The sequence below is a fragment of the Saccostrea echinata genome, unplaced genomic scaffold, assembly GCF_033153115.1.
Source record: "Saccostrea echinata isolate AGI-Se365-2 ecotype Australia unplaced genomic scaffold, CSIRO_AGI_Sech_v1 ptg000008l, whole genome shotgun sequence".
Lineage (NCBI taxonomy): Eukaryota > Metazoa > Mollusca > Bivalvia > Ostreida > Ostreidae > Saccostrea > Saccostrea echinata.
Window position 1 is genome coordinate 1888724 of NW_026889757.1, and position 26905 is coordinate 1915628.

Here is a 26905-nt window from a genome sequence, read left to right on the forward strand (position 1 = left end):
ACATGTACGCACATAAAAGCTAAAAATAAGGATGTAGACAAAAAAATAATAAAAATTGTTACTTTTATAAAGGAGAGATGGTGATGATCCCATTTTAAAACAAATTATTTCCGAGGGGATGCTTTATTAAAGCAGGACATTTGAAAGGCCTTTAAGAATAAAGCAAAAAATATTGTCTTTTCCTTGTGAAACTCTTAGGAAGTTTCAAAATATTAAATATTGGAGGAAGCATTTTTGAATGATGAACTATTCAGGACTATTTTTATGCAGTATTAAATAAACATACATGTATAAAATGTTACTAGCAACTCAAATATGTTTCCGATTAGACACTAAGCCATAATCAAAAGCTAATCCACCATCTATTAATTGTGTAGGAGGGCCAAGTACTGTAAAAACATTCACCAAACAAGATTAAATTTGTTGCTTCTGCAAGCCAATTAGATATGTCACTGTGAAATAGTACCGGAAAGGATTAGAATGGATTATAGATTTTGTAAAACCAATATATAAAACTACAGGTAAACCAACAACCCTAGAACTATCGTCCTATAACTTTATTGAGCTGCACTGGAAAACTCTAAACTGTATTTTGAGAAATCGATTAAAAATTTATTCAAAAAGAAGTTCTATTAATTATGTCTACATTGATTGTAAACAAGCTTTTGATATGGTTTGTAGAGATTATCTCTAGTACAAATCATTTTTACATGTAGTATCGATGGGAAATGTATCCTTTCATTAGGAATTATGTATGCGGATATAAAATCAAGAATCAATGTGAAAGTGTGTCACCTGAATCTTTTAATTGGATTGTTGGGGTTAGACAAGGGGGCAGGTCTATTACCTTTTCTTTTTTACAATATACATGTATATACCAAAAGGGCAGTGTTCCATGGATCTCTTGTATACATCTTATTCTAAACACTTAAGAAATGTTTAATTGAAATTGTAAAAGTTTTCATGGTGTGGATTGTTAAAACAATAACCGAAAGTTCAAAGATCAGATTATGTAAAAATGGTAATATATAAATATCTCTAGTTAAGGTTATAACATATAAATGTTTTGGGTTTTTTGTTTTGTTTTGTTTTTTTTTTTTCGCGAAATTGAAAACAAATGACAACTGTCTTCCAATAGAGTTGGTAGATACAATATTGTTCAAGAAATTAAAAAATGGCATTATTTGTGTAATAATAATAATAAGATTGGGATGAGTTTCATTATTCCATCTTTATTTCCTCTTTTCAGAGATTTCACAACATGTATAATTTACATGTTATATCATGTTAAAAATTTATCATATTATGTATGATACATGGATATATTATCATATTATTATTATTTTGATGACATGTATTGATCCTGTATTCTAAAGTATCTCTTGTACCATTTAAATGTACCTTGTATTTTGACAGAATAAATCAATGAATCAAAAAAATTGCCCTAGTTCTAATCAAAGTAAATTGATCAAAGTATCGTACCAAATACCAGATAAGCTGAAATGATCAAATATCTGCACAAGATCAAGTACTCTAATTTTCAATTTATCCCAAGGCGACAGTTAATCCAGCAATCCAATTTCAAAGTAAATAATTCTGGTCATATTTCGCTCCTTCTACGATTTTCTTTTAAGATTGTACCACAAAGTCAATATTTCTTTATGAATTATATCAATTGCAATGAATCTAAATAATCTGGTAATGCATTAAACTCACTTCAAAACAAATTTAAGATATTTTCTTTTCCATTGGGTTACCTAGGGTATAAATAAACTGTTGTATATATAGTTTGAAGTATTATTCATTTTAATCATTGACAGTACACTACTCAGAACCTTGATGAATTAAACGTCAAGTCAAGTTCCTTTTTTCTGCCAAGAATTCTGTTGATAAATCTTCAATCTGAATGCTTTAAACTTAGTATATGTTTGCTTGTTAGATTTTCGATTAAAGTTTATTGTCGCTTTCTTTATTCTGTGTTTATACACAGACGTCATTAAGGAAAACTAATAAAGCCAAGGATGTAATTGTTTTTGTTTTATTTCTGCATTTCAAGAGCAATATCAATAATGTCAAATAAAATGCCACTTTCAAAGTCACTTTTATTTAAAATTTGTTTCATAGCTTGGTTGTCTAGGAGTTTTTATAGCTGGATGTTTAATAACATTTTTTCTTTTCATGAATTTGAATAAATAGCATAATATACAAAAAGAGAACTCTATATTATTAGGAATAATGCCACAAGCATGATAATTAAAGGCGACACAGCTAACTTTAGATCCGCCCCTGCGTTGTTGCCCGAATTTCCTCCACTCCCTCCTGTCTGACTAGTAGTAACTGAGTGAGTAGTAGTAGTTGTTGATAAGGTAGTAGATGCTGCAGTAGTATCTATTTGTAACAGAGATTAGGATAAGTATGCATTGAAATCAAGTTATTCAAAATATTAATCTCTACAAAGATACATTTCTAAAGAACATTTATTGTCAGTTTATACAAAATTAAATTTGTTAACGGTTAGCCATCTTCCATTGACGGAGATGACTCAAATGATATTTACAGCAGTAATAGCAAAGGGAATAATTTTTGTTCAGCCCTAAATAAGTTATCAAATTTGATTAAATGTCTCTTACCAATCTGACAAATAGGATCAGGGACGGGGTCAGTAGAATTATTGTCACGCAGAACGGGAGACTGAATACCAACCCAGTACGTGTTAAACACTTGTACTACTGTAGCACTTAAATAGACCAAAAAAAAAGCAGATTATATTTTTCCACGAAATTGTTAATAAAACAAAATAAAATGAAGTCCAAGGCATGCAACGACTCCAAAAAATACAAAATAAGATTATTTGAATTTTTAAAGTACAATTAGCTAACCGGAAGTATACGTGGCCAAGACTAGAAGAGGGAGTCCAGTAAAAATTTGCCTCAGTTTTGTCATTCCTGTTAGTATGTGTGATAGCACTCTAAAAATCAAAGACACATATTTATATGTAAAATACTTCATCAATTATATAATTAATTCGGTTTCATTTGCAAGCCTTCAATACAACAAAGATGCATAATTTACTAACAATATCATATGTTTGTTTCATTCAAATCATCATCTTATATACATTTATATATATATATATATATATATATATATATATATATATATATATATATATATATATATATATATATATATATATATATATAAAACATGGCAAGGTAACAAAAGGGGTCAAATATAATAATCAAAAGTGCATGTAACACAGTTCCGGTCCCTAAGTAAAAATGACTAAAGGCAACATCTCCAGGAAATAAACACACTTCAGTAAGATGTTAACTAATCGACAAGAAATATTATTTTTCACTTTTGATCAAACACATAACAACTTATAAATATAGAGAAAGTATGCCTTAAGTGCTTAAAAAATATGATATCCTCGAAATTAAATTATTTTTTATGTTGGCAATCCATAGTTTCCATTTTTTGAATTCAAGTATTCGTAACATTTTACTTTAAGATTGCATGATTTAAAAATTTGCTTGTAAGGCAACAGCAGTTGGGAAAAAAAAACTTCAGACAGAAAATTGGAAAAAAAAAGTAATGAATACCTCAGATAAAATTTTAAAAAATGGAAAGAGAAGTCCACGAATCCTGCATGTCCATTTACATTTAGTACAATATAGGTCTATAGTTATGTCGATAGTTTTCCAGTGATGATGATGTTGATGATATACTTACATTTGGCACACCATTACAGGCGAGGGTCTGGAGGTTTGATTCACTGACCATCAGAGAAAATGTCGGGAAAGTAACCGTAGAACAGTTTGCAGGACGAGCCTCGACAAGCAATCCTCTGAAGGTTCCCCCAGATACAGTTACTTTGAAAAGAAATATCTTATAATTATTGTAGAAAATTTAGTTCTTTGCATTTTTAATCTTTCATCAATAATTCAAATGAAAATGATTTTATTTTATTTTCTTGTTTGATATTTGTTTTAGCCAAGTGAATTAATCAAAAATTGTAAGACGACGTATCCCGGAGAAAGATCACGATAAATTCAACAGTCTCCAATAAAAATAAAATAACGCCAGAATACATTTTATATTACATACCCATGATGCGATCCCCAGCTGTATAACTTGTGGTGTTCATAGTTACTCTGTAAGGCGAAGGCCCGGTTTGCACGGCAGCACCGTGACCAGGGACCATAGTCTGACATACACCCGCAGGAGCCCCTGTCGGGTACCCATAAACAACTACCGAGAAGAAACTCAGGCAAACAGCTACCGACTGCATTCTAGGTGATAATTTATCAAACATGTTAATAACAGGAGAACATCAATACTTGGAATGTTATACAGTATAAAAAATAAAAATGTCAACTCCATCTTTTTGTCGCGTTTTTTCCAGAGAACAAATTATGAAAATTTTAGTTAATTGTATCCACTGATTTTTTTTTAATCTCATTCAACTTCATTACCCCCCTCCCCCCAAATATTTTAAGTATTTCAATGTAATTTCATTACACTTTTAATCAAAATAAAATCAGTTAAAATTCAATGTTTCATATTGTTATTGTTGCACTAGAAAAGACTTCAATATCTAGAGTATATTAATTCAAAATTTTACATCTTATATCACTCAGTATGTTAAGGAAACATTATTCCGCAATTTCTGGTTATTACCTGATAGAACTACACATCTTTATCCTTCAAGGATGAGACTTAAAATGATAGCTATTGCCCTTTCTGACGTTTAAGTGAATACGTGAAGTGGGTATATCCTAAGCTTGTTTTGGTGTATATGTACTGTCAATGGTAGTCTTGCGTAACGGACAAGAGTACTAAGGCCTAACAAATATTCAAATCCATCCAAGTATGTATGTAAAATCTGTAAAAAGGATGTAGGCAAAATGAAACCTAAAGATCGTTATATTTATAAAAGAAAGAAGATGTTGATCCCATTTTTAAATCATTTTGATTAGTTGTTTTTTAAGGGTTTGTTAATATCAAACAGGACCTTAATGTAGGTTGGCACTTTAAAGGCATGTGGAGATGCTGTATCGTTATAGAATTCAAATAAAGTTTTATGAAGCTCTGTTTAAAACTTTATAGTTACATTTGCAAATGTTTCCTTTTATGTAACACTATTAAAAGCAACGCGTATCTATATCCGTATAAACACGGGTTCCTCGCGTCATAAACAGTCGACGTAATTTCTCAGTGACGTCATAAAGGGTAGACGCGCAATCAATGGTTCAAATACGTGCCGTTGGGTTTGAAAAAATGAAACATTTCACGCGTTAAAGATTGTAATCAGGAAATAATAAGATAAGAATAAGTCATAAATGTAAATATAAGTAATAATGTATCATTTTTGAACATCTATCGGGATATAAATACGGGTTGGTACGAGATCAAATTTACCATAAAGCCCTTCGGGATTTATGGAATTTGATCTCGTGACCAACCCGTACTTATATCCCGATAGATGTTCAAAAATGATACATTATTTTTTAATATATACATTTGTGGTATCTCTCTATTATATAAACATGCAGAGAGCTAATATCTTCATACCTGTATGAAGTTTTTCGAAGGTCATAGGTCATTACGTGACCTAATCACACAGCGCAGTAATATCTACATAAAAAGACTTACTCCACTAAGCAATATAGCATGTTTTTCATGCATAAAAATGTACAAAATACGCAAGTAAAATAATAATCATTTTATTTACAATGTAAACGAGTATTTAATACAGTTTTTGATCGGTTTTACATAGAGAATAGAAAACTACATGTTATAAGTTCCATGTCTGAGCTGCATATCTCAACGTTTACCTTATTTTTCTCGCAGACCTCTGAATGCTATAATTTTTTTTCATTAAACTTTACTCACAATAAATTTGAAAATCTGTTGAAAAATATCAATGTAATGCAATCACGCCACAAACAGCTGACAAACACTGCACTTTGGAAGTTCGGTAGGCACACCTCCATCATCGAGATCGTTGTGACGTTGTCTTAACAATGTAAGCTGTCGCCAGTGTCTCCACGTCAACATCATAAATTAATAAATATGCCTTACTGAAATCGTAGATTTTATGTTTTTGATCAAATTTTGTACTTGATTTCAAGTTATCTGGTCCGGACAAGTGTCTCCATCCATCCCTTTCCGACCGAAATTCCTCCAACTTTTTATCATCAAACATCGGACGTGTTTCTTGTGTTTTTTAACATCGAATATGGGTTCTCATGAATACAAAAATTCCCAGAGACCAATATGCTCACTACAATTGATCACAAGTAGCCTTTCACAGAATATTCCCTTCAAAACAGAATCCTTTGCCTGATGAATTTGAAGCGTAACCGCTTTTCAAGCCGATTTACACCTAGCGTAATTTGTCAAAATCTACGACGTACAGTTAGTGCAATTTATATTCGATTACATTCTATTGTCCGTCTCAAATGTATATATAAGTAATAAATAACAAGTTTAAAAATTTCAATGGGAATTGAAGTGGGTCGGTACGTGATCAAATCTTCTGAGAAGGCCTTCGGCCTTCACAGGATTTGATCACGTGACCGACCCACTTCAATTCCCATTGAAATTTTTAAACTTGTTATTTATTTCTTAAATAACAACTGAGAATATGGGAAGAAAAAAAAAGCAAAAGCAAATTTTCAATCACATTTATATTTGTAGAGTTATTCTACTGTAATTAAAGCAAAAGAGAATAGGAAGAAAGTGTTTTTAAAAGCATTTATCTTAACTATTAAAAAGGGTTGGTGTTGGTTTTACATTTCACAAGTATTTTGCTTATAAAATGTGTGGATAGCTACGGCATTCAAAACACCATAACACGGACAGGGGGTCAAAAGGTTAAAGTATGCGTTTTATTTTGACGTCACAAACGTTCAACATCCTGCAAGTGTAAGGTCATAAGCGAAAATCAAAATCCACGTTCACATTAAACAGAAGCTGTTGCATTGGCTCTTCCATTTATTGTAACTTAACCGAGGAAATAATACAGGGATTTTGAAATATAAATTTCATTTGCAGACAAGACAAGGAGTTAAAAATGTAAATATAAGCATTGAATTGTTATTTTTTGAAAGATATAGTCTCATAACTGCAACAGTGTGTGAAAAAAAAAATCATAACGTGCTACGTGTTAACGCGCGTTACTCAATTTGTTTGCAGACACCATTGCAGTTATCAGACAACATCTTTAAAAAAATGATTCAATGCTCAATTAATTAAATAACTTATTTTCAACCCCTTTAATTCATACAAAAAATCTTTCAGTGTTCCCAGAAGTTTCTGAGATTTTTTTGTAATACATACAGGGTGTTTCATAATATATGTTACATTTTGAATCATCAATTTCACAAACACAAGAAAAAGATAAAGACAAGCGTTTTTGTCAACTTGATGCATGTATCTGTAAGATTCATTATGTACAATTACCAACTAAACTATTACACATTGGACAAAATCTCAAACATTAATGAAAATTAGTGAAATTTCTAAATTACGTCAATTTTTGTTACGTTGTATTTCACAACGTCAAAAGCCCACATTACATGTTTTTAATGAACTCGACTATTTCAACTACAAATGAATGTTGCTGCTCGAAATTTGTATAACCTTGTCACACATTTTTGCTTAGACACTCCTCATTTGAAGTTGTGTGTTCTCTCTGAGCTCATTCGGTATCTGTAGACCCTGTTCCTAGAGAACCCCTACAGAAAAGGGCCCAGAGACTGAGATTGGCGAATGCAGAGGACAAATTCTTTTTTCCTTGGGGTATTGCGATATTGAAAATCTGTACGCTGATAACTTTATATCAAATTTCAATATATGCTGGAAATGCTGATATTGCCAGCATGAATGTCTGAAAACATCTATCTGACACTTTTCGCAGGAGTTTGCTAAACTATCAAAGTCTCCATGTCACCAATTAAATGTTTGGTTATTGAAGTCCTTAGGCTTTCTGGAGTACCGTGTCATTTATCGCATATTGCCCGTGTCCCTGTCCTTTAACCTTGTTACTAGCCTTCTGATAAGCATCCTAAAAAGCTTCCATTCTTTTGGAATATTTCCTTCATCAACTTCTGAATGAATATTGGCGACATCTATTGAAAAAGCAGCTTTACAATTTAGCAAATATGTTGATAAGTTAAGTCCATTTTGAAAATTTTTCAAATTATGACATCGGCGTTTATGTCACAATTATTCATTGTGATACCATGATTTTCTAGACTTTTTCATATGGAATAAAAATGCAGGATTTGTTGTTTAAAATGATATATAGTTTATAATAGAATAATGATAGGTAAGAAAAATAATTAGATTTAAAAATGTAACATATATTATGAAATACCCTGTATATCCAAAATATTGGATTAATAACGTATAATTTTATTAATATTTTAATTAATGACAGTACACCCTACTTTCTTATGGTACATGCAGTTTTTTAAAATAAACTCCTATTTATTTTATATACCTCCTGTTGTCTGATGATGATCAAAATCACTGCTTTTGAAAATACGAAGCCTCTAAGATACGGTCATGTATGTCTTAGTAAGGGATAGATAAACTTGGTGATATTTCTAAAATACTGAGTATTTCACTGTCTACTGCGTGGTACAAAATATTGAAAAAGAGGAATATTGTTAAGGAAAAGAGTTGGTAAGCCTAATCAACTAGCATTTACAGATCAAAGAAGTCTTGGATACTTTCTCACCAAGAACAACATAATGCATAGAAAAAAATGGGGTTACTCTCCTAACCCTATCAGCTCTTTCCTTCTGTTGAATTCCTTTCCATTTTTCAAAATTTGTCCCACCTGAAACAAAAAAGTAGACACTGGAATACTCAGCATTTAAGAAGTATCACTGGTTTTGAAATTCTTTTATTATAAACATCTACAATAGGCTTTCTGTTTTCAAAAACACTCAGTTTAAACATTAGCAACAGGGAGTATACAAAGTAAATGATTAATAATTCATAAAAAATCCACATTAGAAAGTAGCAAGTATTGTTCTTTGATAAAAAAAAAAAAAAAGAATTGATTACAAACTACAAATATTTTATTTTATTTTTAAAATAGTTTTTTAAGAATATATTTACATTCCACATGTATTTTGCTTAATAAGTGTGAGGAAAGATAGGACATTCAAAATACCATAACACGGACAGGGAGTCGAAAGTGTAAAGTATGCTTTTTATTTTGAGTCACAAACGTTGAACGCCGTACAGGAGCAACGTCATGAGCGAAAATCAAAATTCACGTTCATATTATAAACAGAAGCTGTTGCAATGGCTCTTCCATTGATTGTAACTTAATCCTAGGATAATACTAACAGGGATTTTGAAATATAAATCACATCTGCAGTGAAGACAAGGAGTTAAAATGTAAATATAAGCATTGAATTATTATATTATGAAAGATGTAGTCTCATAACAGCAACAGTGTGTACAAACAAATTTTCATAATGCGCTAACGCGCGTTACTCGATTTGTTTGCACACACCGTTGCAGTTATGAGACAATATCTTTCATAATATAATGATTCAATGCTTAAATATAAAAAAAATTCCCAACTAGTATATAAGAACTCTTTAGATTCAAAGTTTAGTGTATTACTAATACCTACAATTATGGCACTCAGCTGACCTTATAATAGTTATCCGATATATCCATCTAGTTCAAGTAACAAATAATGGGATTTCATATACTCAAAATGAGGACGCTTTTTTTTCATGGAAACATAATTAAATCTTAATATTTGTTTATGCATTACATAGATATCAGATATCTCTATAATACAAACTGGAATATGAACAGTTTGTGTTTAGCAGATAAATAAAAAAATTTTAAGAGGGTTATTTTTGACAAATTTTAAAATTCATTCATTCAAATAGTTCTTCAAGAAGCATATTTCAATAGCACAATTTGTTTCGAGTTACCTGTTTTCTTAAGCTGACCAATGTTACATTGTATAATTTTTCTTTTATCGCTTTTTCACTTTAATTTATTCCAACCATCCTGAATTAAGTTAATACGATTTGATGAAACTACTGTATGTATATCAATTTGCTAATATTTTACATCATCAAACTGTATTAAAAAGAGCACATCATTTTTACCAGTATGAGAAAGATAGCTAATTTGACTACGGAATGTTCCGTCTACCTGATCAATACATAGGGCTCATGGCGGGTGTAACCGGTCAACTGGGGATGCTTACTTCTCCTAGGCACCTGATTCCACCTCTGGAATTTTAGGAGGTCCGTGTTTTATGTCCTGTTTACTGATTTGTATTGTTTGTAGATTTTTTTTAAGATTGATCAATGTTCGTTAGCTTCACCGTTTTCATAGCTTGTTGTATTATAGCTATATAATTCTAAAACGACAAACAAAGGCAAGTAATTTATTGAGTTTATTTTGACATTGATCACAACAATGTTGAATAAAATGTCACTTTCAAAGTTACATTACAGCATCCAGATTTATTTACTACTATATGCTTGAAACAGGAAAAAAAACAATGCTATCTTGTTAGAAAATATGTCATCAACAAAATAGTTAAAAAAGACAATGTTGGCTGAAGATCCACCCCTCCATTGCCGCTATTTCCTCCAGGTGTTTGTACAGTTGTACCTGCGCAAAAATATCACACAAAGTTAAAAATTTCTAAACAAAACTGGAATAAGTGTGTGAAAATATAATTTATGAGGTTAATATAAGTACAAATTATATTTTCATTCAATTTGCTTTCAAAGAAGAAGTAGGAAAATCTGTAAATTTGAAATCGCATGCAGAAATAAGATGGCGGATTCATTATAAAATGACTTTAAAACAGACTTTATTTTAAAAAAAAAAATATAAAGGAAATAAGATAATCAGAGAACGCTCACCAATAACGTTCATGTTTTGAGTAAAATACCAAAGTTCTCTATGATTTCAGTGTAATTTGAAGACAAACGTTCAATGACCAGACTCTTATTTCCTTTAAAATTTCACAGTCTCAATGGTTTTTCGGAAAATTCAAATGTTTAAGATAACTTGTATCCAAAACAGAGGTAATTTATCCCGGTTTTGTTGGCAATCATTGAATGGCTCAGATAACTTTAATATCCATGAAATAATGATAAAAGGAAGTTCTTTCAGAATTAAGAAATATATTGCTCTGATTTATTTAAACTGCAATAAATAAATAATTGCAATTGTTTTGATTTTACTCACTTCCCTCGGGTTGACAAATTGAATTTGGGACGGGATCACTAGAGTTACTGTCACGTAGCACAGATGACTGAATACCAACCCAATATGTGCTGTATACTTGCACGACAGTTGCGCTGAAATAAAATATAAAAAAATGTTATCAATTAATAAATTGTCTTCTAACATGTAAAAGAAACCAATCAACCAATAAAACAAGGCATGGAGAAAAAAAAGAAACTAACCGGAAGTAAATATGGCCGACATTAGCTGCAGGTGTCCAGTAAAACTTTGCTTGGGTTTTGTCACTTTTAGTGGTATGTGTAACAGCACTCTAAAATTAAAATTACATTTTTGAAAATATTTTAAACAAGCGCAAAATGTTTATCCTTGAGCTCATGTTTACTAGTTTACAATCTTTACATTAAGATGGAAGTAGGTAAAAATTATTCTCCGATTGCAATTGATTCACCAAAATCAGAAATAAAGATATGACTTGCTCCGATTTGAAGATAATACACAACAGAACATTGCGATGGTACTTATAATTTACTTTCGTAAAAATAAAAAAAGTTTAAAATAATAATAATAAAAAAAGATGAAAAGAAAAAACAGTGCAATGTAATTTTATAAAAAGCTTTTTAAAATGATGAAAAGTGTGGAAAGTAAATTGTCCAATTTAGGGAAAGTGCATCTGACTAACTCATCTTCATCACCGGAAAATATACGTACTTAAATAAGAAATTAATTCGGGACATAAAACTAATGGTTCCTGTTATATCCCGACATAATAACATAATCGTGAATAACATCAGATTTGTCATTCTGGTCAGCAAAATCGGACCTATTTTGTGGTTTTTAACAAAGGAAAACGTGAACTTGCAAGCTTTAAGAATGATGGAGTATTTTTTTTTAATATAAAAATTTCAAAACAATTGAAAGATGGAATATGGTTGTTTTTTTTTTCAAAACATAAGAATTTCAAAACAATTTTTTAGTGAAAATGCATGTTTATTCTATTCTGTTTAAAACATTTTTAGAAACCTTGTTACATGAATACCCCTGAAACTGTGTTACAGTGATTTACAGGCGCAAGTCTTAAGGGTTTTTTTATTTGAAAAGCTTACAATTGCCTCATTATTACAAGCGATATTCTAAATTTGCCTTTTAAAGCTTACGTTTACCACATTATTACAGGCAGGATTCCGAAGTTCGCTTTGTTAAGCTTTTGTTTACCATATTATTAAAGACGAGATTCTAATGTTTGCTATGATTAGCTTACATTTAGCCGCAAATTTTATTGTTGAGAATCTTCATATATTTTTTTTTATAAAGCTTACATTTTTACATTATTACAGGTGAGATTTTAAAGGTTTTATTAGTAAACATTAAATTTGCCCTTTTATTACAGGATAGATCTTAAAGTTTTCTTTGTGAAGCTTACATTTGCCACATTATTACAGTGAGATTTAAAAAGTTTCTTTGTAAGCTTACACCTGCAACATTAATACAGGTAGCAGTCCAAAGGTTTAGTTAGTCAAGCTTACATTTTCCACATTATACAGGTGAGAGTCTTAAGCTTACATTTTCCACATTAATTTCCACAGGTGAGAGTCTTATGCTTGCTTACATTTTCACATTATTACACGTGAAAGTTTAAAGGTTTTGTTTGTCAAGCTTACATTTTCCACACTATTACACGTGAGAGTCTAAAGGTTCAGTTTGTCAAGCTTACATTTGCCACACTATTACACGTGAGAGTCTAAAGGTTTTGTTTGTCAAGCTTACATTTGCCACACTATTACACGTGAGGGATTAAAGGTTTTGTTTGTCAAGCATACATCTGCCACACTATTACACGTGAGAGTCTAAAGGTTTTGTTTGTCAAGCTTACATCTGCCACACTATTACACGTGAGAGTCTTAAGGTTTCCTTCATTTGTCATCAGCGAAAAAGTCGGCAAAGTGACGGTCGAGCAGTTTGCAGACCGTGCCTGGATAAATATTCCCCTGAAAGTCCCACCGGACACAGTAACTGTATTAAAAGTGAAAAAGTCACATAAAATCTTTAGAACAACTTAAACTGTTTATATATATATATATATATATATATATATATATATATATATATATATATATATATATATATATATATATATAATATATATATATATATATATATATATATATATATATATATATATATATATATATATATATAACCTCCCAATAAAAATATGTACTTTTCATGTCGTTATTATTCAGAAAAATATATTCTTCCATTTAAGTAATTTTTATTTTAAAATAAATTTCTGTAAAAGCGAGATATTACGAAAGTCTGATAGGCTCATTTTTGACAAGATAAAAAAAAATTAACTCGTTATAACGAGATAGTTATCTCGTTATAACGAGTTAGTATCTCGTTATAACGAGTTAGCTATCTCGTTATAACGAGTAAGTATCTCGTTATACCGAGATAATCATCTCGTTATAAGGAATTAGTTATCTCGTTATAACGAGTTAGTATCTCGTTATAACGAGTTAGTTATCTCGTTATAACGAGTTAGTTATCTCGTTATAACGAGATAATTATTTCGTTATAACGAGATAACTAACTCGTTATAACTAACGGGTTAGTTAACTCGTTATAACGAGATAGTTTTCTCCTTATTTCGAGATTTAATAGCAATATAGGAATAAAAATGGCTGTAGTTTTTAATGCCATTGAATTTTTAGCTAGTAAATATCAATCAAATTCTACTTGATAAATGGTTGAAAATTTAATTTGCTCTGGGATTTACTTATAATTAAATCTTGATCTATCTCGCTGTCAATAATCATATTTTGATAGGTATAGCAACTCTAAGGCGAAAAACATTTACACATTAATTCGTGAATTTGTTGCATTAGGACGCGATATTTTTCTTTAATAATATTGCCAAATATACTTGCTTCAAACTTTGGCAATTTATTTATGACAACTATTTCTGATGAATGACACTATTTCGACATGTTTTGGACGACTTATACACTTTCATATATCAATGACTGTACCCCTAAAATTAAATATCAGAGACAATATAAGTGCAACATATCGCAGGCGTTAATACAAGATATAATATATACGATTACAGTGTGATAATTATGCTATTTTTGAGATTCAGAAATGTTTTGAAGAAGGGGATGGTGAGACATCAGCAGTTAGATCATAGGCGTCGTAATAAGGGGCTAATGTCCCCACCACTTTGAAAAGGGGCTGGTCAAGAGTATCTTTGTGCCCCTTCCTCCAGATTTTTTTTTACCTGAGTAAATATCTCCTGAAAATAATGGCGAATACTCGAAGTTGGAATATCATATCTCTTTTTTCTCTATTTGCTTGTCAAATATCTTACTTGGTCCCCCCCCCCCCCCCTTGAACTTTGTGACTAAGCATATGCAGATTGTCCACGAGGAATGATGAAGCAAAAATGATATTACATCCTTCTGAGTAATTAGACGTTAGATCTGATCTGCTGATATTGGCATTTTATCTAATATTCTGTCATGATTCACTGTTTATATTTTTTGCGGGGGGGGGGGGGTCCAAGCTGTGGAGATTCACGTAGACCTATTTGAGATTCACCTCTATTTGGCGGATCCTACGTTTACCACATGGTGACAGAACATCAAATTTATCAATACAACATTGAAGCAATGTCGTTATTTTCCTCATCACAATATTTATTATGTATACTTTGCAAGCATATAATTTTTTTATTTCAAAAAGAGATTGATGAAATTGGGGGGGGGGGGGGGGGCAATAAATAGAGGATATTCAATGTTTTGTAGTTGATATGGAATTTATTTTACGAGTGGGACAGGATTTTTTTTATATTTTCATGAGTGCGAAGCACGAGTAAAAATATCAAAAATCCTGTCTCACGATACAATACATATTTCTAGGCATAATTTATGCTTGAAATACACCTAAATTAATGCGTATCATATTGTAAACTTTAGATATTAAACTTTCATTCTATACCCAAAAAGACATATATGTCAACTGTTTCACTATTTTTAAAGTGACGCATGTGAATTTCCTACATGCACTACATTTCAGCCTGCTGACCTTCACCTTTTTATTGTGTATTATCATATGGAGACGCCACCACTTGCCGGTGGAGAGCTGCAAATTTTTGTCCTATACTCGGCACTTACGGCCATTAAGCAGTGAGGGATCTTTTTCGTGCCAGCACCTACTGCGACACGGGACCTCGGTTTATACGGTCTCATCCGAAGGACCGGTCTCCACGTCCCACAGTGGGATTCGAACCCGCGACGTAAGGATCAACTCCTTACTTCGCCACTCTAGAGCAGACGCTCTAACCACTGCGCCACGGGGGCGACTAATTATCTTGTTATAACGAGTTAATTTTTTTGGTCTTGTCAAAAATGGGCCTTTCCGGCTTTCGTAAGATATAAACAAATGTGAAAATTAAAAGAATAATTAAAAAAAAATGAATTAAACCTTCTATGACGTCACCAGCCGTGTAACTTGTACTATTCATGGTCAATGTAAACGAAGACGCCCCCGTTTGTACGGCACCCCTATGACCAGGGACCATAGTTTCACAGACGCTTGGAGGGGCCCCACTCGGGTAACCAATCACCGCCACAATGAGGAGATTCAGGCAAAGAAGCAGCGACTTCATCTTGTTACTGAAAAATAAATCAATGAAAATATTGTACACTAAAAATATTGATTGATGAGTCATGTATGAGCGGGGGAGGGGGCGTTTTTGCCCAACTTTGAGAATTTGGAAAATAATTTATACAAGGTATATATAGTACTCTAAAATTGACTTTGGAAACACCAAATAGTGAAATTCCTATCTATTAATAGACCTCTCACTGAAAAAAACGTATTTATAATTCCTTAATCTGTTGATTCTTATAAATGTTTGAGATAAATTTTCACCAGTGAATATGCCACCCACCCACCCATCCCTCCCTATCCTTGCAAAGAATATGGACGAACAAGGCGAGCAAAATGCCTATAGTGCGACAAACATGAAGGTGAAAAATAAAATCTCAATTATGACAAAATTTTCTTTGATATTTCATCTAAAATTAAACTATATTTAATGTAAAATCTCCACAATTTGCAAAAATTTCACAAAGATTGAACTTATATGCCTATGAAATAGCATACACACACTAAAGAGGACAAAAAGGATCATTTTCTCACACTATAAGACAATTTTTCGATATGAGCTACGTCTTTTTTTTTTTTTTTTTTTTTTTTTTTTTTTTTTTTGAAAGTTTATCCTCAAAGTCTGTGTAAAAATGTACATTTTATGAGTAACAAAAACATAGAGCAAAGACCCACTATACCTTAAAACACAACATTCGCATTTTTTCCGAGATATACTTAAAGTCCATTTAGTCAAGGGACATATCACAACATTATATATATTTAAATGCCACTATTCATCAGGAGTTGGGTAGCGTAATAATTAACTTGTTAGTCTCAGAGGAAAATGATATTCAGGATTTTATTTGCTAGGGTTCGAACCCAAACAAATACCACATTATTTTTTGAATAACAGAATATTTTTTGCTGTATAAAATTTCCTCAGAACTGTAATGTTTATCATAATTTCATAAATTTCAATAATGAGAACTGCACTCTAAATACTAAATTCACAAACTGATTTTGATTTTTTTTTATCTGAAGATATAGGCATTCTGCACTTCTTGTTCACCCATCTCTTTTGAAATTGAAAAGTCACGTAGAGCAGAGTCTTGAAAATTTACATTTTTTTTTACTTTCTCAACGACTTCCCATGATTACTATATGTAAAATTGCATAAGGGTCGTCTTTCGGATCTACACTTTACAAATCTGTGTTATATCTTCATTATTAATGAGATTTTCTTCATTCTAAAATTAGAGACAGAATGTTATATTATATAATATATTTTAAATTAATTTACAATACCTCATCGTTTTGGTCTTTTTGTTGTTTTTTAACAATTTTTTGAACCAATCAAACTTTCTGTGAACTTGAAGAAACAGTAATAGAGAAAAAGGATAAACAAAAGATGTCAGAAACAGAATCCAAGCAGTGTGATGAATGCTTTGATTTTTTTTTAGACTGACAGGAACCTTTTACAATTCAGCAAGGAAAATTTAGTGCATGTCATGAACTGATTAATACTATTTTCGATGTAATGTTGATACAACTTTGATCCTATTCCTGTGAATTCTCACCTTTTTTTTTTTTTACAAAGTGTGCGTTTTAGCTCTCATTTTAAAAATTGTTCAACTTTCATCACTAAAACATTAAATCAATCTTTCAAGATTTGAAGGTCATTATTCAGTTTGATTGCACATTACATGTATCCTTGTGATGAAATGAAAACTCTTTATGACATTTTCAACAGTGAAATATTGTATAATTTATTTATGAATAAAAGTGATATTTTGTCACTGTGTGAAAGAAAATAAGCAGTGCGGCAAACTCTAGATTTTCCTTTCCTTTGTAAAATATACTCCCTGCCATGTTATAAGAGAGAGAATAAACCATCCTGACAGAGACTAAATCTTCAAAAGTTTCTCCAAATATGTTGTTGAAATCCATGTTTACAATGTCTTCAATCTCACAAACTCCTAGCTATGACATCTCACCATCTCAACTATGATGCCACAGCCTAAGGCATTGTTTTAAGAAAAGGCAGAGGCAAAGGAAAAATCAAAGAAAATGTAATGACAAATATTCAACATTTTGTAGTTTAGATATGGAATTTACTTCATTCCTGAAACAGGATCTTTTTTTTTTTTTTTTTTTTTTTTTTTTGTATTTCCAATCGTGCCTCGCACTTGTGAAAAATAAAACAATCCTGTCCCACTAGTGAAATAAATTCCTTATTCAATTCTAAACATTGATTATCCTCTTTTTCATTTTTTAATAAGTAATGCTAATGAGAAATGCAATTTTCCGAAGTTTCTTTTATCATGTTACCACTATCTAAAATTAACCCCGAATTCTCGTCTACGATGTCCATAGATTGACTTCGATTTGAACAATTTTAGAAATAATTAAAATGTGCTTCACATGAAATACTCGGACCACCGACTCGAGATTTTGCTATGTAATTTTAAAGATTTTTATATATTCAAACAATAAAATGTCTTTCTTCAGTTGAACGGTTGCAACATTGCATAAAAAGATATAACCCGCGTAAGCGATTTGTACTTTAATATAGCATTGATGGAAAAGCTAGGAAAAAAAAGAGATATAAATGAAATTCGAGAATATTTTTATACCATACGGGGCAAAAATTGACAAAAAGGCAACAAAGAAGATGATTCAGATAGTTATGAAAAGAAAAAAATATCTCTCTTATAATTGTATCTCGTAATAATTTCGAAATGTGGTGCATAATCAATGTATATAAAAAGTACGTGCTTGATACAGTCACATGTACAGATGACGTCATAACAGTTTTCATAACAAAGTAGTCACTCTGTACAACCATTCAAGAAAATAAAAGTCTTAACGATGAGTTGGCAATTTCTTGCATGAAATTCATACAAATTGAATCGAAATTCACATGATTTCTTCTCTGAAAAAAAAAAACTATAGAAAGAAAACAAGAATTTCCCAGACAAAACCGTCTTTATTGCTTTAAAGCGTTCTCAAACCTCTCTTAAAATCTATAGAAAAAAATCATTCATAGATTCTTTGTCAATTCAGATGTGACTCCTCCATGAATTTGTGAGTGAATGTAAAGAAATTGCTGATTCTATAGAACATTGTCAATCATCCTTCTTATCCTCGGCGCCCTTTCCTCATGTTCAGTTGAACATCAGAAGCCAGAGATATCTGGAAGGGAATGGACAGAGATGGGTTGGCTGGGTTCATGAATCCAGAGGCGAGGAAGGAGCTTGGAGGGTTTACTTCAATAAGCCCTATAATGGAAAAATTTGTTTTGATAAAGAAACAAGCTAAACACGAAATTGCACAACAGGTACATTTATTACCCATTTATTTTGCAGGCATTACACGTGATTTTAATTCATATTTTATTTAGCAATTCTATTCTTCATTTCATCAATGAAAATGCATATACTTGTGAGTATGTAAACTTTTCATTAATTTGAAAATGGACATCCAAAGTATCCATGCCGTAAATAGCAACTTTACATACCTGGGTGGAATGGCCTGTTGGGTAGTATGCCACCACCGGTAGTTGTAGGTTGAGTGGTGGTGGTGGTGGTGGAGGGGGAGGTGGAGGAGCTCGTTGAAGGGAGTGTGGAAGTGGAAGGTCCCACGATTCCGGTGGCGGTCAGTTGGTATACATTGTCCAGCTTGGCGGCTCTGCAGCAGAATCTAGCGATGGCTGGACTGAGAGCCTTCAGTTGGTCAGAGGTCAATTTGTTAGCAGCTGCCACACTGTAAGCAGCTCTAGCACCAGTTTCAATTTCAACCATCTGTATACAATTAACCAATGATAATTATGGAAAAAAAATGTTTTTTTTCTTCCTCATATTACTGTATTTTCATTTTAAAAATATTTAGAGAAGTTGTCAATTCCACTTTTCATGAACTCTCTATTTCATAATAATCATTTTTGAACGACTGTTGTTGGACAATAAAAATACAAAACTATTTGAATGATTATCAGGAAAATAATTTCATATAGATATAGATATATAATATATATATATATATATATATATATATATATATATATATATATATATATATATATATATATATATATATATATATATATATATATATATACCATTTGTCTTCTTTCAAACTCTTCCATAGCTTGTGTCATGTTAACCAAACTATCTCCTATAAAGCAAACTTCAACAGGCCGGGATCGGAAAATGCGGTTGAAGCCACCGAAAAATCCTGCTGGATAGTCTTTATCGGCAAAATCACCATCCTCAAAAATATCACCAACATTTTTGTCATCAGCGTCAGCTGGATCCTCTGCTGATTCACCTGGAAGGATATGTCCAGCAGGGGGGAGTCGGAACTTGAAACGGATTCCAATTTTTCCCTAAAAGATTAATGAAAACTGAATAACAGAGACGAAACCGAATATATTATTGGTGGGAATAGTTAACGTTTTTCCAAAAGAGAAGAGTGTTAGGAACACTTAATCTGTCACATTGAAAGGTTCTGAATTGTAACAATAAAAAAAATGGTTCTCTTTGACTGGAATTAATACTTAAATATTTTTGTGTGTGTAATTGCCAAAGTAACAAACAACAAACTTAAAGAAATACCCACTGTTGCAAAATCAAACATTGTGTGGTGTTTGTCAAACTCGGTATCTCTCAATTGTCTGTCTCTTGATACCATTACGGCTCTCTGTTTGTTTACGTGCACACGTGCAAATTCGTCAACATCCACGGCGACATTGGTGTTTTGTTCATCAAGATCGGTCAACCAGGAAAATTTTTGGACCTGCCAGGATTTTTGAAAGAGTTATATGATGGAATGTATCTTAAGAGTCCAATTTCATTATCCTCTAGTTTAATTTCAATGACATAAGTAGTGGAGGAATTAAAGTAAAGCTTAATTCTGGGAGTCGCCTCTCCTCAATTTTAACACCTTTTAACTTTATTTAAAACCGACGTTACATATCTCAGTAGAGATGTTTAAGTAGCACCCAACTAAATAAATAAGAAAGTGAAAATTTTATGTACACGATAATCAAATAGGAATCGTCAAACATGGAAAGTGTATTTATATTATATTCTGGCTAAATAATGTTATTCAATCCCAAAATTAACTTACGTTTCTGGAGGAGGGACGATTTACATTATCTTCATTACTGTCACCCCCGGGACGGCCGCGTCCCCTCCCTCCGGGGCGTCTTCCTCGCCCTTTGCCCGGGCGACCAAGAATCTCCGCAAACCCCACAAACAGGAGTAAAACAGTGAAAGTAAACGCGTACTTCATTTTCCTTCAATTTACTAATTAACATCATAATTGAAAGCTTTATATATGGACCGAAGGAAAATGTTACGCGCTCTTGGTTTGTTTCAATACCGATTTCATGATCTTCCTAGTGCAACAGAGGATATAGCCATCCGGGTAATGAGTAAAACTCCATAACGCTTGCGTTTATCATTTTAACCTTTGAAGGATAAACAGGATCTTTTTGTGTGTCAACATTTGAATGGATCATGAATAGATAGAATTCCCTTGGTCACTATGTCACAATAAGCACATGAATTAATTAGATATAAAAGATTTTATTGTAATCCCATATAGTAGGAAATTTATAACCTAAATATGCTCTTTATTGTTTCTTAAGATAACCTACCATATATTCATTGTGAAGCTTAACAAGTGCACAAGCCATAACATGTAACAGTATAATTTACTGTATGAATCGATAACCCTCTTTTTTTGGGACATATCTTAATCAAAATACGCCCACGCTCGAAAATAGATAAGCTAATTTAAGAAAGAGCCAACAAAACAACAACAAAAATAACATCAACAAAAACAAGAAGGACAACAAAACCAGAAACTGTGCCCTTGCAAGCAGTATCACCCTGAACCGACTTAATGTTGCTTCTTTTGAATTAACACGTGTTAAAAGTTATTTTTGTTGGAAAAATTAGGGGGGGGGGAAGAAATAAGATTTCTCTTTATTTATACTTTTTTCTTGTTTATTTCTTTCATTCTTTGTTAGGAGTATGGTGTCCGGTTTGGACAAATTATACTGTACTTAAAATCTGGTGCACTCATGATATATATAACTTGGGGCGCTCGTGAATTGTTCATATCAATATATTTTTAACAATGAAATGTAAAAACAAAAAAGCCAATAATTTATTTCTTTACTAGTTAATGAGCCTTGGGACGATCGAAATGCTGATTTGGGGCGCTCGTGAATTAAGTTTGGGGCGCTCGTGATTTAAATTTGGGGCGCTCATATTTGTACTTGGGCGCCGGTAAAAATGTTTGGGGCGCTCATGCATGGGGCGTTCTGGTTTTGGGGCGCAGTGACTAGCACCCATCCTGACAATAGTGAACCGATCTGATCATATCTATTAATAAATTCCTCTGTTACAAGGACAGGTACATCCTCACATAAAAGTTTTGTTCTAATTTAGGTCCTGTGACCATACACTCTATACATGATAAATACAGATGTTTCACATCTAGATGCAGGCACGTAGGAACGGTTTTAAAAGGGGGGATCCCAAAAAAATAAATAAAAGGTCCATGGGCCACATCACTCATCTGCACACATTGGGCTTGGCTAGGAAGAAGCAAAAATCAGTTCAATATTGAAAAGTTTACGGGGGACAAACTTTAAATTTACACTACCTCAGAATACTTCCATATCAATATTACTATTATAATCATGGTTTTGCTGTTCGTAAACAGAAGAATTTTAAAGATTTTTTCCCCAAGTATTCCTATGTAAAACTCTGATCGCTTATTGTGGCCCCACCCTACCCACCCTAGATTTGAATAAATTTGAATCTACACTATCTGACGATGCTTCTATAATAATTTGACTAATCATGGCTTTGTTGTTCTTGAGCAGAAGATTTTTTCCAAGATGATTCCTACATATTCTTTTGCAAAACTTTGACCCTCTATTGTGCACCCCAACCCCTGGGGGTCATACTTTGAACAAACTTGATTCTACAATACCTAAGCTTGCTTCTGTATAAATATGACTAATAATGGCTTAGTTGTTGTTGAGAAGAAGATTTTAAAGATATTTCCCATGTATCATGTATAATCAGGTTGTTACAAGGGATATAGGGATTTTCCTTTTACTCTGTCTGGGTTAATGATTGGAATGATTATAAAGACAGCTCTGTCTGAGTTTTAAATATGACTAATTATGGCTTTGCTGTTCTCAGGAGGAAGATTTTTAAAGATATTCCCTATAAATTCCTATGTAAAAGTTCGACCCCCTCTTGTGGCCCCGACCAACTCCCGGGGGTTATGATATGAACAAAATTGAATCTAGAGTATGTAATGAAGCTTTTACATTAGTTCCATCTTTTATTGCCCACTGATTCTTGAGATTTTTAAAAGATGCCACCAAATTTTCAAGAATTCTTAATTATCTCCCATCGAAAGAGGGCGTGGCACTTCCTGTGAACAAACTTAAATCCCCTTCACCCAAGGATTTTTGTGGCAAGTTTGGTTGAAATTGGTCCAGGGGTTCTTGATAAGAAATCGAAAACGTGAAAAGTTTACAGACGATAGACGGACGCCAGACACTCTTTGATCATAAAAGCTCACTTGAGCCTTCGGCTCAGGTGGGCTAAAAAAAGGTTAACTGGCCAAACTCAAAAATCTAATTTCGTGGGGAGAAGGATCTTTCTCTTACTTTTTGGTATATTTTTTTCATATACTGAAATTCGTCAATGCTCGACCAATCAGTTACAAAAAGTGGGGGGCGACAAGCATCTAAATGAAAGTTTACTATAGCAAAAGACTACGATCAGAAAAAATGGGAAGGGGGTCTCTCCCCCCCCCCCCCCGTTCTACTCGCCTGAAATGTACTATCGAACTAAGCTATCATAAAGCAAATTTGCATTTTAAAGTAACTATAAAAGTATAAAACCCGTGACAGCTTTTGAAACTCTTCCTTATTTTTGTGTTCTTTTTATAAGTGTCTCTTCCTCGTTTGATTTTACTTAGAATTTTGTGTATTGGCGGTTTTATTGTGGTGTAGCTTGTAAAAGTGTCATGATCAAAGTCAAACCAAGGTCAGCGTGTAAACTTACCTGTACCTGTTGTTTACAGCAGGTTGAGAAGAAAAATACGGAAGAAAAGTCTGGCATATTTATCGTAAATGTGAGAAATACATCCACGATCGCTTTTCGATACAAAGATCAATTATTATAATACTATTTCACTAATTGATTTATTATAAATACATTAAATCTATTACATTTTTCTGTCGCTTATTATTTCAAACAGACACGTTCATATGACACGCCTGAGAGAAGCCGATCTTCGAAATTAGTAAATTACATATTAATATATTTGAAGTGAAAAACTAATAAGTAGACTGTACGGCTATGTTTTTATTAGCAATTTGTCCAAAAGTGAAATGGTTATCTGTAATCTTCCTTCACCAAATTAATAAAGAATTCAATGATTCAGATTTTGTAGTATTCGATTTGAGAGTCTTAAGTTAAAAAAAAATCAGTTTGAACTTTGTTTAAAAGAACTTTATACTATGATAATACTGCATTATCAGTCTTTCCAATTGGCTGATGTTGTGACACCTCACGACTTAATATCTGTTGCATGTAAGTCCGGTAAACCCAGTCCCAATTGACTCCATTTTCCCAAAAAAGGTAAAATTCATAAACAACAAGCAGACTGAATTCTTCAGGGTACTTTCGGAAATCTTTATTTTCCGATTATACTAATTCGTCAAGATGTGTGTGAACAGAGGATAAGCCTGCAATCCTAATGTCTATATCTTATAGTAAAATGTGTTAAAAGTCATCAGTAATTTCCACTTTGCCACTTTTTTTCAATTTATAATTCCCTATTGCAATGGTATTTGAACCTGCCCCTAAAAGGGTCAATTAAGGACCTGCTATACACTAAATCAAACGTTTACTGAACATTGAGAAAATTTTATTGTATAAGGGTATAAATAATGAGCTTATCTATTTTATTTTCAAAATTGGGCACGTGGCATTTACCAACAGGAAAAATATTCTCAGACACCGAAGTATAGCATGATGAACAGAGATCACTGTTGTTGACTTACGTGGGGGAAATGCATGCAAATGCAGAGTTCAGTTTATTATCTGGGACTATTCAAATTAATGCTTGCATTAACTACAGATATAAGACTGAAGATTATTTTAGATCTAAGGGCAGATTTCTCAACTCCAAAAAATACCATAGAATCAGAGTTCTTTAGTTTGCAGTGTATAGGGGCTTAAGCCCTAGATGGACAGTTTATGCAATGATACACAATGTACACCTGCTCGTAACTTGGGTATTTGTACTTGAGGCTGGGGGTGTTATTTTCGGGGAGGATTGAAAGTGTAAAAATATAATGGAGTACAATATGATCAAGAGCTAGTATATATTTTCTCTGTATCCCTGAACAAGAAGATCTATAGGATAGGATATTAATAGTTTTGTTCTATTCAGCATGTGAGTAAAACGTATGGTTCAGATTCGTTAAAAAGTACTTATCATTCATTTCGACACTTACGTCGAGATATATATGCATTCAGGTTTATTATATTTAGACAGACCGGAAGGTCAACATTTTAGAACGGTTCGATTAATAGGTACATCCTTGGTGATTTCTTTTCTGTTGCTGGAAAAACATTTTAATCTTATTTATACCTGATGCATGTATGTATTTCTATATATAAGTATGTATATATGAACTATGAGTAACATTAGGACTTTTTACTTGGAAAGTTATCTCTCTTATAAGAGGATCGATTCCCCTTAATAATTTTGAGAAATAAAACATAATTATACATGTACATTGTATAGTTGCACATCTGAATTCTTATCTAGATTAAAATCCAATTTAGTCGATGTAAAGAATAAAATAAATTACCCCGCTGTGTAAAACTGTTTACAGTAAGAGAGAACAACTTAGGCGATAGAGGAGGGGCCATGTTAACATTAGGGCCTATGTAGTATTTACTAGTTAAAGACCATTGGAAAGAATGCAAAATATGAAATATCTTGATGAAAGCAACGGGCAAAAGTAAAGAGCTTCAAAAGAAAGGACATAAATCAATTAAAAAATAAATATATAATAACTACAATGTACTTACATTCTGTAACTGATATTCTATCTAATTTCCGTGATTACTATGTTTTTATGTATAGAATACACCTTACTGAAATAGGAAAACTATGAAAAAAGTGTATTAACAAAAAAGATTTTCTGGCTATTAAAATGTGTAATACCTGCCTTGACCATACATACCTTTTGTGCTTCAGTGCTTCTTCTGTAATTTTCAAAAACACATCCACTTTCACACATTCGTGTTTTTATGCAGTAACAAATTTCTTTTAATGTTTCGTCATTCTTAATCTTATATTCCACCGGACATGAAATTATAGAGGGTCCTGATAAGAAGGAGAATATCAGATGGGAAAGTGGACAGTGCCTAGAGCGATGATTGCATTGTCATTTGACCGTGACATAAAAATCATGCACAATAAACAGATACGATTTTCACGGTAACCTAACAATCCTCAGGCAATCCGTAATTAGAGGCCATGACTAAACATATACGCCCAAGATTTTATTTCATTATATGAAAGATATGTTGAGTCGTATTGAACTACTTTGTGATCAGAACCAATCCACTACTTTTTTTCCACTCGTGTAAGCCAAGAACAAGATTTGAATGTTTTCAAAATCTTATTTAAATGATCGTTAATTTTTTTTAATTTTATGAAAGCTCTTTCTCTAATGTTTTCAGCATTCCTCTTGTGCGTGTCCAGCCACTGCAATCATTAGGGACACTTGATGGAACGTGATCACAAACTGTTTCGATATGTACACCTATTGCAGAGTTATGCGGCTTGACCCAGCGTGAAATGTTATTTGTTCTACTGGGGCACTCTTCAATTTACGAAACGGATAGGTAGTGAAGCCTTTGGCTTGTTAAATTTTAATAGT

General features: G+C 32.4%; 2 protein-coding genes across 2 annotated transcripts; both read right to left on the reverse strand.

The window, feature by feature from the left end:
* Window positions 1–2035: 2035 nt before the first annotated feature.
* LOC133181131 (uncharacterized) lies at window positions 2036–22268 on the reverse strand. The gene is made up of 11 exons (XM_061315673.1): window positions 22193–22268; window positions 20524–20711; window positions 20024–20290; window positions 19424–19706; window positions 19081–19184; window positions 8799–8854; window positions 4111–4295; window positions 3736–3875; window positions 2880–2968; window positions 2631–2737; window positions 2036–2388 (listed from the first exon to the last, which is right to left on the reverse strand). Exons 1-11 carry the CDS (start codon window positions 22266–22268, stop codon window positions 2219–2221), a joined length of 1665 nt encoding a protein of 554 aa, XP_061171657.1. The 3' UTR covers window positions 2036–2218.
* Window positions 10438–26259, reverse strand: LOC133181243 (putative defense protein 3). The gene is made up of 6 exons (XM_061315779.1): window positions 26204–26259; window positions 15739–15929; window positions 13127–13266; window positions 11478–11566; window positions 11257–11369; window positions 10438–10671 (listed from the first exon to the last, which is right to left on the reverse strand). Exons 2-6 carry the CDS (start codon window positions 15920–15922, stop codon window positions 10562–10564), a joined length of 636 nt encoding a protein of 211 aa, XP_061171763.1. The 5' UTR covers window positions 15923–15929; window positions 26204–26259; the 3' UTR covers window positions 10438–10561.
* Between the last annotated feature and the right edge of the window lie 646 nt (window positions 26260–26905).

Bases quoted from the DNA above. Each gene is read 5' to 3' on its own strand.
- LOC133181131 (XM_061315673.1), bottom strand. From the start codon at position 22,268: ATGGGTGCTAGTCACTGCGCCCCAAAACCAGAACGCCCCATGCATGAG. The intron at 20,291-20,523 runs GTGGGTATTTCT...TTAATCTTTTAG, and splicing joins CAATGTTTGATTTTGCAACA to GGAAAAATTGGAATCCGTTT. The intron at 2,969-3,735 runs GTAAGTATATCA...TTTGATTTTTAG, and splicing joins CCTGTAATGGTGTGCCAAAT to AGTGCTATCACACATACTAA.
- LOC133181243 (XM_061315779.1), bottom strand. From the start codon at position 15,922: ATGAAGTCGCTGCTTCTTTGCCTGAATCTCCTCATTGTGGCGGTGATT. The intron at 11,370-11,477 runs GTTAGTTTCTTT...ATTTTATTTCAG, and splicing joins GTCGGCCATATTTACTTCCG to CGCAACTGTCGTGCAAGTAT. The intron at 10,672-11,256 runs GTGAGTAAAATC...ATTTTTGCGCAG, and splicing joins AATTTGTCAACCCGAGGGAA to GTACAACTGTACAAACACCT.